We start from the raw sequence: 15,757 nt of genomic DNA, 5'->3' as shown, positions 1-15,757 counted from the left end.
CATCTGAATGATCATCCTAAAGAAGTTAAAACATGCACACACAGAAGACAGACCTAGACCGTTAAACAAAAACAGACTGCAAAAGATTTAATAGACACTTGAAGCAGCCCAGAGGGAAAACTACAGGAAAATAACTGGACAGAGAACTACCAATTTTCCTATTCCAGTTACTGAAAGAACTCTAAAAAGGAAACTTTCCAGCTGCTGTTGGTAGCCCACAGACTGCCAAGAGTTATTCTTAGCCTTTCAAGTTCTTTCTTCAAAGTATTTCCAGAAACTTACTTTGAAACAAGATTACATGTCAGGCAGCTACTACACTACAAATAACCCAAGCCAGAGTTATTTACAAAAATTACACCAAACCTTGCTTGCAACAAAGCTATACAAAATACAAGAGTGGTTTGTTTCAGGAAACTAGAAGGAACAGAGATCACAAGAACCTCTACCTGTATAACTTTCTCCCTCAGCATTTCTCAAAGCTTTTGTAACCTCGTTGGTAACTAAACTATATTATCACCTGTACTTCTAGTTTATAATACAGCTTCAATCTGGAACAGAGGTTGAGTATTTTCTAAAATACAGGACATGCCATGTCACTGTGTTTCCAACCTACAAAGAAAGGTTCTACTGAAGTTTACAAAATATAAACCACACTTAAAATGCATTTATATAGGACTTTCAACTTTCAAACACTCCAACTTCCAATAGATTTTAATGCTCTGCCTGCTTCAGGACTGCCACCCCATCCACTTCTACAGGTGCCTTCCATCCCATGGAAAGAGTAGCAAAAACACAAGAGGCCATGAGGGCATCACAGAGATAAGGGTGATGGTGTCACAGTCATTCTTATTAATCAGGTCATGCTCTCTATGAGCTACAATGTGCAATGTGGGTTGCCCGCCCCACATGGTTACAAGTGCCAAAGGCTCAAGTTAACTGCTGGGAAATGTAAGGCTTATACAAAGCTAAGCAGACCGTTCAGCCTTAGTTTTGCTAAAAAGCTTGTATTTCTGACAATTTGTCAACTACATTTTGAAGTGAGAAGTAGTATAACAAACCTTTTCCAATAATAGGTACTGTTTCTGTTATATGGTTCCCTGAGGTACACAAATAGAAGCATGTTTAATTCCTTCTGGGGAGTTGGCTGGCTCTGTAGTTTCCCAAGTTTAAATGACTTTGCCAGGCAGAATGAGCATCAGAAAGTGCAGCTACAGTTTCTCAAACTTAAAGCAAGCAAGCTTGTAATTTCAAATTCAAGCAAATGTGTGTTCAGCTGTACTAAGACCTAACATGACAATAAATGAATCTTTTCAACTCAAAATTAAATGAACTGCAGAGTTTGCTACTAGAGTTACATGGGGGTGGGAAGAAAAAAAAATAAAATTAAAAAAAAAAAAAATTCAGTGAACTGGCTAAGAACCTGGAACCAGAGCTATGCTGCAGGGCTAAACTTGGTTTTGACAAGAAGCACTTATTTTACAGACTGCTCTGAGACTTGAGGGGCTGAGCAGAAAAAAGGAAAAGTGAAATCCAGTGAAGCTGCTTCTTTTTGTCCCAGGTATTTCCCAACCCTGAAGTATTAGAGAAGGCAATCAACAGAAATAGTGTAATTCACTGCTATTAGTTTTAATAGTAAGCTGGTTGATTTCAAATAGGAAGCACATTTTGATTGTTTTTGCTCTGTATTAAGTAGCTGTATTCAAAAAACAGTGGTAGTTTGGTACTTTTTACTCCATTCCAGTTTCTATCCAAGTGGAGTTTGATACAAATAATTTAAAATGTATCATTTACCATTTCCAAAGACTAAAACCAGCAAATGAAACACTAGTCCAGAAAACAGCATAAATTCAAGAAGAAAGAGACAGCTTCAGGGGGTTAAATTTACTGAAAAGCAGTGGCATTCCATAGAATATAGGAACAAGTGAGCTTGGCTTCAGGAGCCAGGAAGGAGGCAAAGCCTGGCTCCAGCTCCAGTAGAAGGCCCTATCAACCATGTGCAATCTGAATCAGACCTTCTAGGGAAAAATCAAATAGTAAGAGCAGCTTGAAGCGAGATAGAGAGGAAAAAAAAAGCATAAAAGATATCTGCATGCAACCAAGTGGTAGGCAACAAAGAATAGAAATAGATGGATACAAAATCTCCTAAATAGCTTGCATTCCGTTTTACTGACTCAGTACAGCTTAAAAGCAGCAGGATACTTGATATAAACACAATTATTTTGACTTACAGAAAAAAGCAGAAACTGCCATCACAGAAAACTGGTTATGTAGTTCTGTTTTAGTTACACATACAGATAACTCAGGGCTGGGCTTTAACTATTACACAAGAGCTAACACCACTATTTTCACAAAACAACACACAGACTTTTGCAGCATGTAAAAAAAAGTCACCCAATGACAAAGAATATACACACTCTGATGTATAGAAGGTAAAAAAAACCACCACAAACAGTTTTATCTTTTATATAAAGCCATTTTAAAGATACAGATAATAAGCAATTACTTAACTCTGAGATGTTCTGAAAGATACTACACTGCATAATGCTGAAACCTAAAAATACAGTTCTCTTAACCTCAGTGGAAAAGCAAGAAAGTTTTGAAACAAAGCCCTCCTAAAATTTGATCACTTCGCTCTAAAACAGTGCAAAGAATCTGCAGAAATATGAATTCCAAGCTTCATTGTCATACGGACTCAAGCGTGCCTACACAAATTGAAAATAATCAAAAGAGTGGTTTAAGAGTACATAATTCCATCTGTGTAGCCTTTGATGTTTGAGACTCTCATACTACTTTGCAGTAAAGATTCTCCTGCCTGTTAAAAATAAAGCCATAAGAGATTCCTGACCAACAGATAAAATTAAAAAAAGCCCTGATCTGCTCTACTTCACACTTAATTTTACTTCTAGCTTCAACCCCTCCAGCTTCTGGTATCTCTCCTGTCACGGAGGCACCCCAAGGTTAGTTTAAGGGACAACAGGGTCCAAAACAACTTTTATTAAACCGGTGAGAAACAGGGTTTTAGCACTCCAAAAGTGACTTAAATACAGGTTTGGATATCAGTTGAGGAAAATTATTAAGGGGCAGCAACTAATATAACAGGCGGTCCACAGAGTGTATGCACATGGCTTCACCAAAACAATGCCGGAGCCGTCTCTGAGTCCCGGAGGAGTACACACTTGTCTGAACACGGTGCAGGATTATTTTTAAAGAGATACAGGTACTCATAGTGAGTACGGAAAGTGTACGCTTGCAATTCCGTGAGGGTAAATTTATAATACACTCGCAATCCTGCGAGGGTTAATTTACTTACACATGCAAATGTGCACGGAATACTACATGTGCTTATATGGAAGCACGGGAAGAAAATACACTCGCGATTGTGCGAGGAAATAATTTATACACGTGCTCGTATTGAGCACGGAAAGTTACACGTGCAAATGTGCATGGAAAGTATACGTGCTTGTATTAAGCACGGAAAGTACGCGTGCAAATGTGCATGGAAAGTTATTCGTGCTTGTATTAAGCATGGAAAGTTACACGTGCTTATGTGGAAGCACGGGAGAAAAATACACCCGCGATTATGTGAGGATTAATTTTACATGTGCTCATATTGAGCACGGAAAGTTACACATGCATACGTGCATGGAAAGTATAAATATACTCGCAATCCTGCGAGAAGTTTTACTCACACATATGGCGGCAAGGCAAGCGGAGTCTTCAACCCGGGGAGGGGGGCTCTCAGCGGCAGCATCTTGCTCGTGCTCCCAGAGACCCGCGACAATGGGCGGAGGACAAGAGTCCCGTTTTTATACTGGCTGATCAGACCTGACTGTAGGCATTCTAGAAGCTTCTCTGCACCCCCACACCAGCTGTGGGGTGCCCCCGAAGCCTCCAAACATCCCCCACACTGGTCGCACACGCCCAGCGGCTCACTGGCACCTCGGCAATCCCTTCTCCTAATGGTCCTGGCCAGGGTGCTCTGGGGCCAAACAAAAGAAGCTGTTAGCCTCAAACAGTAGAGAGAGGGAGATGTGCCTACTCCTTCACTGAAGGAGGGAGGGGGAGAGAGGGGGGGTTTGCATCCTGCCACATCTCCCTTTCAACCTGTGACACTTCCCAGTTCTTTTGATACTCAAATGGCTACTTAGGGCCATTGGGAAAGGAAGGTCTTAGAGGAACTGGATTTGGCCTAGAAAACATAAACATTCAAAAAGGGGAAATAAGAATAGTAGCTGGACAGTGTAAAGTTGGCTGACCTACAATCACAGTAACAATATTCACAGAGGTTTCTGTTAAGGGAAAAAAATACTTGAAAAAATCTGCCAGAAACTACGTTAAATAAGCCAGACTCTCCAACTTCTTAGGATTTATTTCCCAATTCATACACAAAGGTTTTGCCAAAAAAGCATGCATATATAGCCAGAGTCTTGGTTCCCCTTTCCAGAAAGTAGTTAAGACAAGGTAGGCCAAAGGCTACAGGAAAAAAGCCATGAATGTCAAACAGCTTATACTGCACAAGGAGTCTAAGACTGTAAAACAAAATCATACCTCACACACTACTGGGGATGGAAGTTTCCAGCTGCTTAAAGGAAAGTTTACCTTGGTCAGCTCTTTCTTCAAGACCTCATAGTATTTCAAATGTTTGGCTAAGACAAATTCATAAGTCAAATATTAACATTAATAGAAGAAGACTGTAAAACATGTTGTGAAGCTATCTGATCAGAGGTTGTCCTTGTATGGTAAACTTTTTCAATACAGTGTAAAATATGCAAATTCATTTTACTATTTCTGTATTCCTTAGTACCTCAGTTCCAGCTATATTAAATCTCATTGATGTGAAACAGTTCAACAGCAAAATAAGTTGATGGAAGCAGTCACATGAAATGATTCCGTAACATTTGATTTCCTAGCTCATCCTCAAGGCATTAGACCATTTCCCTCGAATAAAACAAAAATCGTGTTGCTCCGTTATTTGCCAGCATGTGACAAACAGTGAGCAAGTATGATGAAAAATGAGGTATGCCATCCCCCTCTGCTCAGGAAAATCTGCCATATCAAAAGCTACACAAAACCAAAAAAGTATGAACCTTGGTTTCAGTCAGCAGCAGAGTCTGGAGGAGACTTGTCTGTTGCCTGCAAGCACCATTCCTCGAGAGCAACACACCAAGTTTCATACCAAAGGCTTATACATCACCTCAAATCTACTGCAGGACAAAACAAATATACTAGCAAAGAGTCACTTTCTCTGTGATTTTAAACCCAAAGAAGTGGTGAAGCAGTTAAGACTTAAGCAAGTTGAAGCTTTAAGTAAAGAGAAATACACATAGCTAAAATAACCCTAGTAGTTCCAAACTATAAAGAATTACTTGAGTCAGAACAACTGTTGTGTTTTATGGCTTTCAAGGATAAATGTTTTACAGCTATGGATCTTTCATAACAAACAGTACTGCAATACCTGGAGGTAGTGTCTCCACACTTTGTGCTTTGTCCTCCACATCATTGCCACGCACGTCTTTTCTTTTGGGGTCGATATCATTTGGGTCCTCCTGCAAAAAGTACATAATCTTTAAAATAGTCTCCTTAATCGCTTTATGTTTTCAAAGCAAACAGCAATAACTAAGTTTTGTGGATTTTAAACTCGTGCAGTGGTCCAAGAATTCTAGCTTCGGATTTTAAGAGAAAGTACAATTATTTCCTCAATTACTTGAAAAACAAAAAAAAGTACAAAAACTTAGGACAGGCTTTTGCATTTCATTTATGCATCAATTCTTATTTGGAAAATTAAATGTTTATGAAAAAAATGTATTAGCAGAGATGGAATATATATAGACTTTTTTTTTTAAGTCAGTAATACTCAAGTAAGCAATGCAGACACAAACATAAACAAAACCTGAAGAAAACCCTACTCTAGCAAGTAACAGCCTAAACAGGAAAGTTACGTGAAAAAGAGAAGTCAGGTTATCTAGCAGTTAGATCCAGAGTGCAGCCTTACTGTAAGAAAAAAACCTTCCAAAATATCTTCAAGTTGCTTTTTCATGTGTTCATTTCAGCATAGCTTATTCTGGGCTTCACAAGCAACTCCACCAAATTTGTGATTCCAGTAATATTTATAATATTTAGAGAGCGGAAAAGTTTCATCTCCCACCCGCCTCCAATTTCCAACACTTATTCTGAATCTTTAAATCTCGTTTTCCTTTCATCAACAGAAAACCACACATACACTCTTTTATGCTCATTACCACAAAAATACTAGATATCAAGCTTGAATTATCCCATTATACATTTGGAAGAAGCAGAGAAAAGGGTAACTTAAAAATGTGTGTGTATATATATATATATATACATGCATACAATTAGCAACTGTATGCTGATTTGCACACTATACTTAGCCAACTGATTTAAGTGCCATCAACTTGCGCAGTTCTTGCACACTTGCCAAAGTAAATTCTGTTTCCTCTTCTACATCTGCACTGAAGAAGTCCCATTTATAATACTGGTTGTATTTGCACAACCCTGTTCAGGAAAACACCTTTACAACATCATGTAAGAATACTATGCCTATACTAATCAAAAAGCGCACCTATAAAAATTACCAGGCTCCAAAGCCAAGCAGTGCAAAACAGTTTGTATTTCTTGTAGGAATCGGTGAGTCCCCAGCACAGGGTGTACAAACTGGGTACTGCAAGCTGTCCCTGCCATCCTGGCTCCTGAGTCGCATCTGGGAATTCTTTAGGTAGAATAGTAAATAGTTGGAACAGGCCAAACGTATGTTTAGGAACATTTCAACCACAAATGATACCATTTCAGCACGTCCCCAGGCATGTCTGAATTTTCCAATGCAAAAGAAGCTTAAGTATCTACACTAAGTTGGCACTAATATTTGGAAGTATGTTGAAAAAAGGCATCAGACTTCTAAAATACTGAAATATGAAACTAAATATTGATGCTTTTCTGTTATCATTAACCATTTTCAGAGAAACCCAGCCATACAAACACTAAATCAGTTAAAAATGAAATGTCACAGATGCATGCTTTTCATAGCATCATGCATTGAGGATACCAGAGAGAATAAATTTGTCCAGATTCTTATACTACATTTCACCACGTTGGTACTACATGCTTTGGGCCACTGACACTTGTGAAGGTCAATAACTTTGCTTAAAGAAAGACTCACAAATGGGGGAAAAAATTAAAAAAACCAAAACCACAACACCACAAAAACACACAAGATATTCCAAGAAAATTATCATGGCTCATTCACGCTGGTGAGGGAAATTATCTGTCACTGTGCATCAAGTCCCACCAGCACATTGTAACAGAAGCTTTCTGTGGTTCCAGAAAGTTGTATTTCACTAGTTATTTAGCTTTGTACACCATTTTAAAGATAGCAACACTATGGAAATGCTTAATAAGTGCCAGTATCAACTGTAGCTGGAAGAAAAATCTTCCCAATAAGAATGTTGAGCTTCGTAAAATTCCACTTACCTATGTAAGCTGAAAAGTAAATACAAAAGATATATTGAGCAACCAAAAAAATCACCAGGATTTTTCCTGTAACTAAAAAAAAAAAAAAGTCCTTCCTCATTCTCTCCCTTCCCTTGGAGTCTCTGCCTTCCCATTGATCCTAGCTGAGGAGCATGTACGTGATTATTTATCAAGTTCTTGCACTTTGGGTTTCATTGTTGTGACTTAGTTTTTTTAGTAAACAAACTACTAAAGGCAAAGCTAGATTTAGCGATTTTAGAGCTAAATGCATTTTTGAATTCTTATAAATTTGAGGCTTCTAGGAAACGACTTGGCTCCAGCCTTCAGACATGCTGAGGGGATGCAAGCTGCCAGGGTGCAGGTTCCCACCAGATTGCTGGATGTTCAACTTGTCTCCTGGGACTCCCTATAATAAAACAGCACAGTGATGGCAGAGTATCGATATTAACCTTGAACCTTTGTGTCCTAGATTAGGGCTTTGTGGTATTTTTCTTCTCCAAAAGAAGCTTATTTTAATTCTTATAGACTACTTGTCTAAAACTGATGTTCTGTTGTATGCACTAACTTTTCACCCAATAAAGCATCTGGAAAGTACATGTGGGAAACCCACGTCTTTTAGGGGCAAAGAAAATGTTATATCCTTTAGTGAGAACTCAAGTTCACAAAAGGAGAACAAAGCATACAATAGAGCCAAAGACATAAATACAACCAGTTTCTTTACATCTCTAGCTGTAAATTGCTTCAGCATGTTAATTTCGTGCAATACATGAATGAATCATACGGTCAAATGACATTCCTGTGTTGTCATCATCAAAGGAGAGAGTTGCTTTTTCAACTTTCTTGAAGTGAAACAAAATCCCGACTTCTAATGTGATCTTAAAACGCCACTTGCACTGGATGAGTAATCTTGGTAGAAGATAACGATGCTTGTACCAAAAGTAATTCACACAAAAAAACTAAGCTTAAGGCAAGACTGAAAGCAACTGAAACAGTTTAAAAGGAGGCACGGCTCTTTAATCATGAGAGCACAAAAGGGAGATTTAATGAATAAAAATTAAAATGAAAAGGCTAATGCCTTTTTCTATATTAAAATACTATTAATACTATAAGTACTTAATACTAAAAAAAATACCATTTTCCTGACATGCTATAAAAGCTGACAATATCAGGCTACATCCTAAACATGTAAATGCTGTAAATACACCTGGACAAACATATTGAGCTTATTAAAATGGTAGCTGGCCAACTAGCAGGGATACTAATGAAACAATAGATGCACGTGGAACACCACTAGAGTAATATATTTGTGGTTGTTATCCCTGCAGTTATTTTTCTCAGGCCAGGACACATATGGCAACATCAAATAAGTACATGCCAGCTATAATGCACATGTTGCAGGGATTTGTCATACATTCCTTTTACACATTATGTCACTGTTCCTCATTAATTCCCAATTCAGTATCAGATGACATACAAACAAAATTGCAACATTTCAACTCCATTCAGTGGGAAATCTTACAACAGTATTGTAGTAATTTGTATCAAGTAAACCTAAATTAAATGTAATTTTTAAATTCAATTATCTAAATACCTTTGCTACTTGAAGAGCTCAGAAGTTAAGGTGATGCACATTTATTTACCAGTTCGCTAAAAAACACTTCTTGCAAGCCATACCCACAATTAATTACGGTTAGATTGAAAAATGCAGGGTTTTTTTTAGACTGATTAAACACTGAAAAGCAGCAATATTTTCTTTAAGGATATGGTAAACACTATGTCCCAGAAAGCCTACATCAGTCTACAAATCTTGCTATTATCACTTTTCCTGCTCAACCCACCCACTCCATTATGATCATGCTGTAGACTGAATTTGAGATATGACAAAGACACCATATGAAACTCCGTGTTGAAGAGCTAGTCTCAAAAAAATTGTTCCATGAAATGATTAGTTGCATATTTGCAGCTGCTCTGACTGGGGTGCACAAAGGGAGGATGAGGTAGTACAAATGCAAAGCAAGATTCAGACACATTTTTATAGCATTTCCACACATCTACAACAAGACACAATCATATTCACCAATAAATTTAAGATTAGTGCCATTTGAGTTTAGAAAGCTGTAATTATCTGCTAATGCACATCTGCATATAATTCTACTACTATTACTTAGATCTTCCCAACTACTTACCCTTCTGGTCTCTGTGTATTTGTTTGCATTGAATACTACGCTCCTTACAAGCATCACAAAGCAATTAAGGTTTTGTCAACTGGTGTTTCACTTGGCCCCAAAAAAATATATTAAACTGATCCAAGTTCCTAGCTATTGCTCTGCATAAAACACACTTAAATCACTACTGTTTTTCCTATTTCTTTCTTTCATTCCTCTTTTTTCTTTTAAAGCTTCGCGTATCACAGATTTGACATTTAACTGCTATGTATTAGATCCCATTATAGCAGAGATTTCTATCCTACACGGGCTTCCTATCAACAAGAGAATAACTTACCAACATGTAACATCATTAGATATATTAAGACATCACACATCTTACAAGTGGCAAGTCAACACAGACTTCAGCAAAGCTCTTGTGGTTGGAAACATCTGAAGTGGGAGGTGAGTGTGCTTCCCGCACCAGATGCAGAACAACACACAACTTCCGGGCACAGGAGGTGGTTGGGAACTGTAACTACACCACGTGCTACCTGGATGGCTGTTCACCAGCTCTTCCATGGAAACAGCAGCAAGCCAGGTAAAAATATCTTACAGGCTAATGTACAGGGCTACCCAAGGGCTAATGCCATCCAGCCATCCTAGACACAAACTAACTGCTTTGCTCATCATCATGCACCAGCCCAACTTTTGAAAAAAGTTCACCCAGAATACAAAGCGGGGAATTACACAGAATAAAACACAGTTCTATTTGCCCTGGTAGCACGCACTCAGATAGAATAACTGACAAATGTGGCTTCATGGGACAAAATACACACTAAGGTTTAATATCTGTTTTGGTACCTACTTTTCAAGATGTTGGCCAAGGGCCAACTGCAGCCAGATTTTCTTCTACTCATCATTTTCTAAGAGGAAACTGAATACTGGTAGCATCTTCAAAGAGCATCATTTGATCCAGCTGGCCTAAGACAAGACTTCACTGCATCATGCAGCACAGACCAAACCAGTTGATGATTTTGGAAGGGGTGCTCTCACTGCAGACAACACTCCTCTCAGCACTTCATATATTTCTGATCATGTACTTGGGGCCAGATACACAAGAGCACTTTGTTATGTAGAACAGCACTTGGCATTGCCACAGTTTAATGCCTGCTACAATTCAGATGCCTAAACCAAGCACGAAGGCTCCTTACAGAGCTCAGTTTTGTAAGAAAAGGACTCAGAGCCGGGCAGAGTCAGGCAGCTGTCTAAGCCACAGGTGCAGTCCCAGCCCAATCTTCTTTGCTACTGCTGGCACTTTATCCTCCTCTTCCCCCTCCACCCAATTCAGCTTACAATCTTTCAATTAGACATCACATTAGATGCTCATGGACTACCTAAGCAGGCTGTGAAGTGCCAGTTCCTACTAAGCCAGGAGAACCTTCAGCAGAGAACAGAGTCCAGCGCGGTGGTTTGCTTTCTGACCCGATGCTCACTGCCTTCCAAGAGGTCTTCAGAAATTAGACTCCAAGTCTCCCTTGCTGTAGCTAATGAATCCAGCTTTCTTACATGCCAGGTAAGCACTCTAGCAATTTAATGTAATTACATTATGGGGCAATCACATCTTCCCTCAACAGCAAAAATGTTTTGTACGAACCTGAGATAAAATGTAATCTGAAAATGCCTGCAATGCTACCTTCTTACAGGTAATATCCCATAAACAAAAGCTGACTTCCTCTGCTTGCCACTTGCTTAGCATTAGTAAAACAGACATTTCCAAGTACACCAAGAGACAAAGCATAAATAAACACACAAACCACTGAAAATACATATACTTTATGATATTCAATTACCACTGTCAGGTGTAATGTCTGAAATTATTACAGCAAAGATGATTTAATTTTCATTCTTATTCCTTTCACAGAATCACAGAATGTTAGGGACTGGAAGGGACCTCAAAAGATCATCCAGTCCAATCCCCCTGCTGGAGCAGGAACACTTAGATGAGGTTACACGGGAATGTGTCCAGGTGGGTTTTGAATGTCTCCAGAGTAGGAGACTATGCAACCCCCCTGGGCAGCCCGTTCCAGTGCTCTGTTACTTAAACTGAGTAAAGAAACTTTTTCTCAGTGAGGGTAAACTGTTGCCAAAGGTACATTCCTTTCATATGTTTGAATATTCAGAATAAAACCAGAAGCTTTCACCAGAGAGTAGCAAACACACACACACACCCCTCATACATAAAAGAAGGTAATTTTAAAATCTCAAAAAAACAGGAAAAAGTAATAGAGATTATAGTTTGATGGCTCCACATATACAAAATATGTTCAGATACATTCTCCATGAATACAATCAGAATATTTTGAAAATGTCAACTACTGTAAGCTGTAGTCTCCAGACAAAATTAAATGACTTAGTGCCCTACTTGCTCTGTAAATTTTACTTAGGGGAAGGCACGTATTTTAGAGCTTATGGGCACTATTTGAAGTACTGAAACAGCTATAAAACCTGACATTTTATAAATCCAGAATGGACTAGACAAAAATAATGCTTTATCTGAAACTTCTGTTATTTATGTATACATATTTGCTGAGGAAGGTCTGATCCAGCTTTGTAGCAAAAGACTTATTCGCACAGCAAATGGGATTAACTGAAGTTCTGGTTCAGCTTCATTTAAAATTTCTGGGCACAGTAAACTTACTCAACTGTCAAGAGCCAACTGGCAACAGAAATCCCCAGGTAGGGTAGGCAGGGTTATTCAGGTAGTAAGCTTTTAAGTATAGGTTGGCATTTCAGTATATTTTAGGGAACTAATCAGTATTTGAAGGTAACCTAAAAGTAACAGCATGACTTATCCCCCAAATCCTCACATTAGTTTAATATACACTGAGTTAACTGATTTTCTGTAAATGCTACTCAGTTTTAGACTATTTCAGTATTTTACAACTAATGATAAATTCTTCTGTAAGCATTTGACATTGTGTAACATGATCTTACAGGTATTCTTAAAACAAACAAACAAAAAAACCAAACACCAAAAACCACACACAGCTCCATGAGAATTCAGGTATACAGCTCCAGGTGACTTCTAATAAACCATGTTCCTTTTTGCCTACAGATCTCATTCACTCTAGTAATAAATATCTAAAAGTGCTAAAACTTATCACCTATCAAGAAAATAGAAAACTAAATGTTACTTGTCTTACAAAATTGGCAAGCTAGTATATACCATCAGAAAGAGGAAACAAAAACCCCACAGAACCAAAAAACTACAACGCGCCTTTTGTTTTCTTCAGCTGTATACTGAAAAAAAAAAAAAAGTTGGAGTCTGAAGTGGTCAGCCTGAGAGGACAGCCAAGACAGTGCAATAACACAGCCCCGCACAGATAAAGTGTATGGGGATAAGAACACAGAGGTTACTGCTGACAACTCCAAGTCCACTACGCCAAGCACAGATCTCCGCAGAGGCCATCACAGACAGAAGCAGGACCAGCACCCTCTGTGATGTGCTCAAGGACCGGAAAGCAAAACCCAACCTTACTCTGAGTCATGGGAGAGACTGTCATGTCTCTGCAGAAATAGCAGAAGCGAGGGGAAAAATCTATGCCAGAGAACACTAGTGCAACTCATACACTGCAGAGGAAGCATTGAAAGGTTTCGCTGTTTTTTTTTCTAAGACTATTCAATCCAATGATTCATGAAGCTGCGTAAATGTACAAGGGCAGATAGTAGGAGCAGAGATGGGAAAAAACCAAAAAAGATGGGAAACATTCAAGGGTACTGGGACTGATGGAAGGGTAAACTCTCAAATGCTCAAGTGTACCAGTGACTTTGAAAGCAAGGGAAAACCATCTCTAAGGATATCATCAGGGAGTTAAAAAGAGTAGCCAGTATTTCCTGTTAAATTTAACACGCCTTGGGAAAAAAAAAAAAAAAAAAAAAAAAATCACTTGTCTGTACTACCTGCCACAGACTATGGAAATAAAACATCACAAAATATTTGCAATGCTTATTCAAATTCAGAATAACACCGAAGTCTATTATCACTCAATTTTAGTTCCTAAAAGAAAGACTGATGGAGACAAAATACGACACACTTTCAATAATCAATTCAGTGGCTTTTTAAAAATAATTTTAAAATAATGTTTAAAACTGCCTTCTATTCTGAATTTGTCAGTGCAGACACATAGTTCCACAATTTACACACCAAGTGCACACTCAGCAGCAACACTGTTTACGTTGCTCCTTTAGTTGCTCTAGATTGGGAAAAAAAATCCAATAATAACTTCATCATAAACCATCATCAATCAAAAGGAGCCAAACGACCTGATCTGTTACACATGTGCCTCGGAAAAAAAAAACCCACACACACAAAACAAAAACACACACACAAAAAAACCCCAAAACAACAACAACAACAACAAAAACCCCATACACACAATCAAAAAAACCCATACCACAAACCAACTTCGACAGCAAAAAAGAATAGTCAGGAAGATGTCACAAAACTTTACCATACGCAACCTCTTCAAAAAAACTTATTGGTATGACCCTCTCCAAGGACCCTTTGTCATCATGTCTTATATGGGTTAAAAAGTATTCTGAGGTACATACTCAGACAGCAGCATTAATTTTAGCATGCCTCTCTCATACCTACTGTGTTTCCCACACTTTATACAGTTTGCAAATAATATTTTAAATTTTGTTTGATTGTTCTAACTGACCAGTTTCTGGAACGAGGCAAGGCAAAAAAAGTGGCAACAGGTCCCAAAAAAGTAGGGCATGGCTTGATGCACAAACATTATCTGCCCATGGTGCTTCTTTTGAAGTCCACCACTCGTTTGAGAATTACTGTGCGTACCCATTTTCTTGCTTAAGTCTGAACAGTAAAGTAGCTTAATACAAGCACAAAAACTCCAATTCAGAACCAAGAGATGTAGTGGGCACATTAGTCCTTCAAAAAAATAATGAGATTTGACTAAACTCCTGTTTAACAATCCCAGTTGATCTTACTTCGAGCAGATTACAGATCCCACAGAATAACTAGTCAAGCAAGGGGAAGAAAACAGAAGGATAATATCTTAAACTGCTGCAATGCTTCGCAAAGCAAGCATGTCACTGGTGCCACTCACCCTGACAAGGCAGCTGCTCTCAGGTCCAGCTGCCACTGCTGAAAGGGGCTGTTCATATTCCAGCTCATCTCCAGTCTGAGCTGCATGACCATCCCCACTACTCCCCTTACAGACACTGGTGTGGTAGATCTGATTTATTCAGCTGACTTGACAGAGAGCTGGGGGCGAGGATGGATGGATGGATGGATGGATGGATGGATGGATGGATGGATGGATGGATGGATGATTTCACTTGTTGAGCTTTTTTTTTTTTGAACCACAACATTAGCCTATAGTTTATCTAACATATTTAATGGAAGGGATGCAGCAGCCAGGATAGCAGGGAAAGAAAGTTCTAAAAAGGGTGTTCCCATTATAAGTAAAGGGTTACAAGTTTAGTTACAACATTAAACCACACATCACTCAAAACCACTACATATTTTTCTGCTTGAAAGAAGGCAATTACTCCAACAAATGCTCAGGCATGATTTAATGCCATCTCTCGTTAATTCTACAATATCAGAAGTGTCTGATGAATTAGCCTGCATTTCAAAGTCCTGTCCTTAATCCTCTTTGAATTCAACTCATCACTGCTTGCTCTTAGCTCTAAGATTGACTTTCTAAAAGAAAAAAAGCGCACAATACTGAAAGCAAAGAGTGTGGTGCTTTGTTTTACTCTTCATGCATATGAGAAAGTCTCCTATTTTCTGGAAGTCCAGGAAACTGGAGTTAAATAATTGAAAGAAATGCAAAAGATTAAATAAATAAGCAGAATCCAACTTAAAATGTGTATCCAGTAACTTAAGTAAATTGAAGCATTCCAATAAACCCAGGTATTTCCAATTCTCCATCTATATATTTCTGAAGGAAGCAGTAGGAATCCTTCAGCTGCAATACAAGAACAAGAAGGGGCAGAAGGGAAGAGTGGAAGAAAAAAAAACCTCCCATGCCTTTACACACATCTTGAAGCACAGAGAGAAGAAAGAAAATGCCATCAGAACCACATCCTTTTCAGCT

At 38.5% G+C, this 15,757-nt stretch overlaps 1 protein-coding gene across 1 annotated transcript in view; it reads right to left on the bottom strand.

Moving 5' to 3' along the window:
- The window catches only part of GALNT2 (polypeptide N-acetylgalactosaminyltransferase 2), a 95,134-nt gene that overhangs the window by 39,705 nt on the left and 39,672 nt on the right, over positions 1 to 15,757 (bottom strand). The window contains exon 2 of the mRNA XM_065834030.2: positions 5,456 to 5,546. Coding sequence (XP_065690102.1) covers positions 5,456 to 5,546 — 91 coding nt within the window. The remainder of the gene's footprint in view (positions 1 to 5,455; positions 5,547 to 15,757) is intronic.

This window comes from Patagioenas fasciata, chromosome 3 (assembly GCF_037038585.1).
Source record: "Patagioenas fasciata isolate bPatFas1 chromosome 3, bPatFas1.hap1, whole genome shotgun sequence".
NCBI lineage: Eukaryota > Metazoa > Chordata > Aves > Columbiformes > Columbidae > Patagioenas > Patagioenas fasciata.
This window is presented reverse-complemented; position numbering and strand designations above follow the sequence as displayed.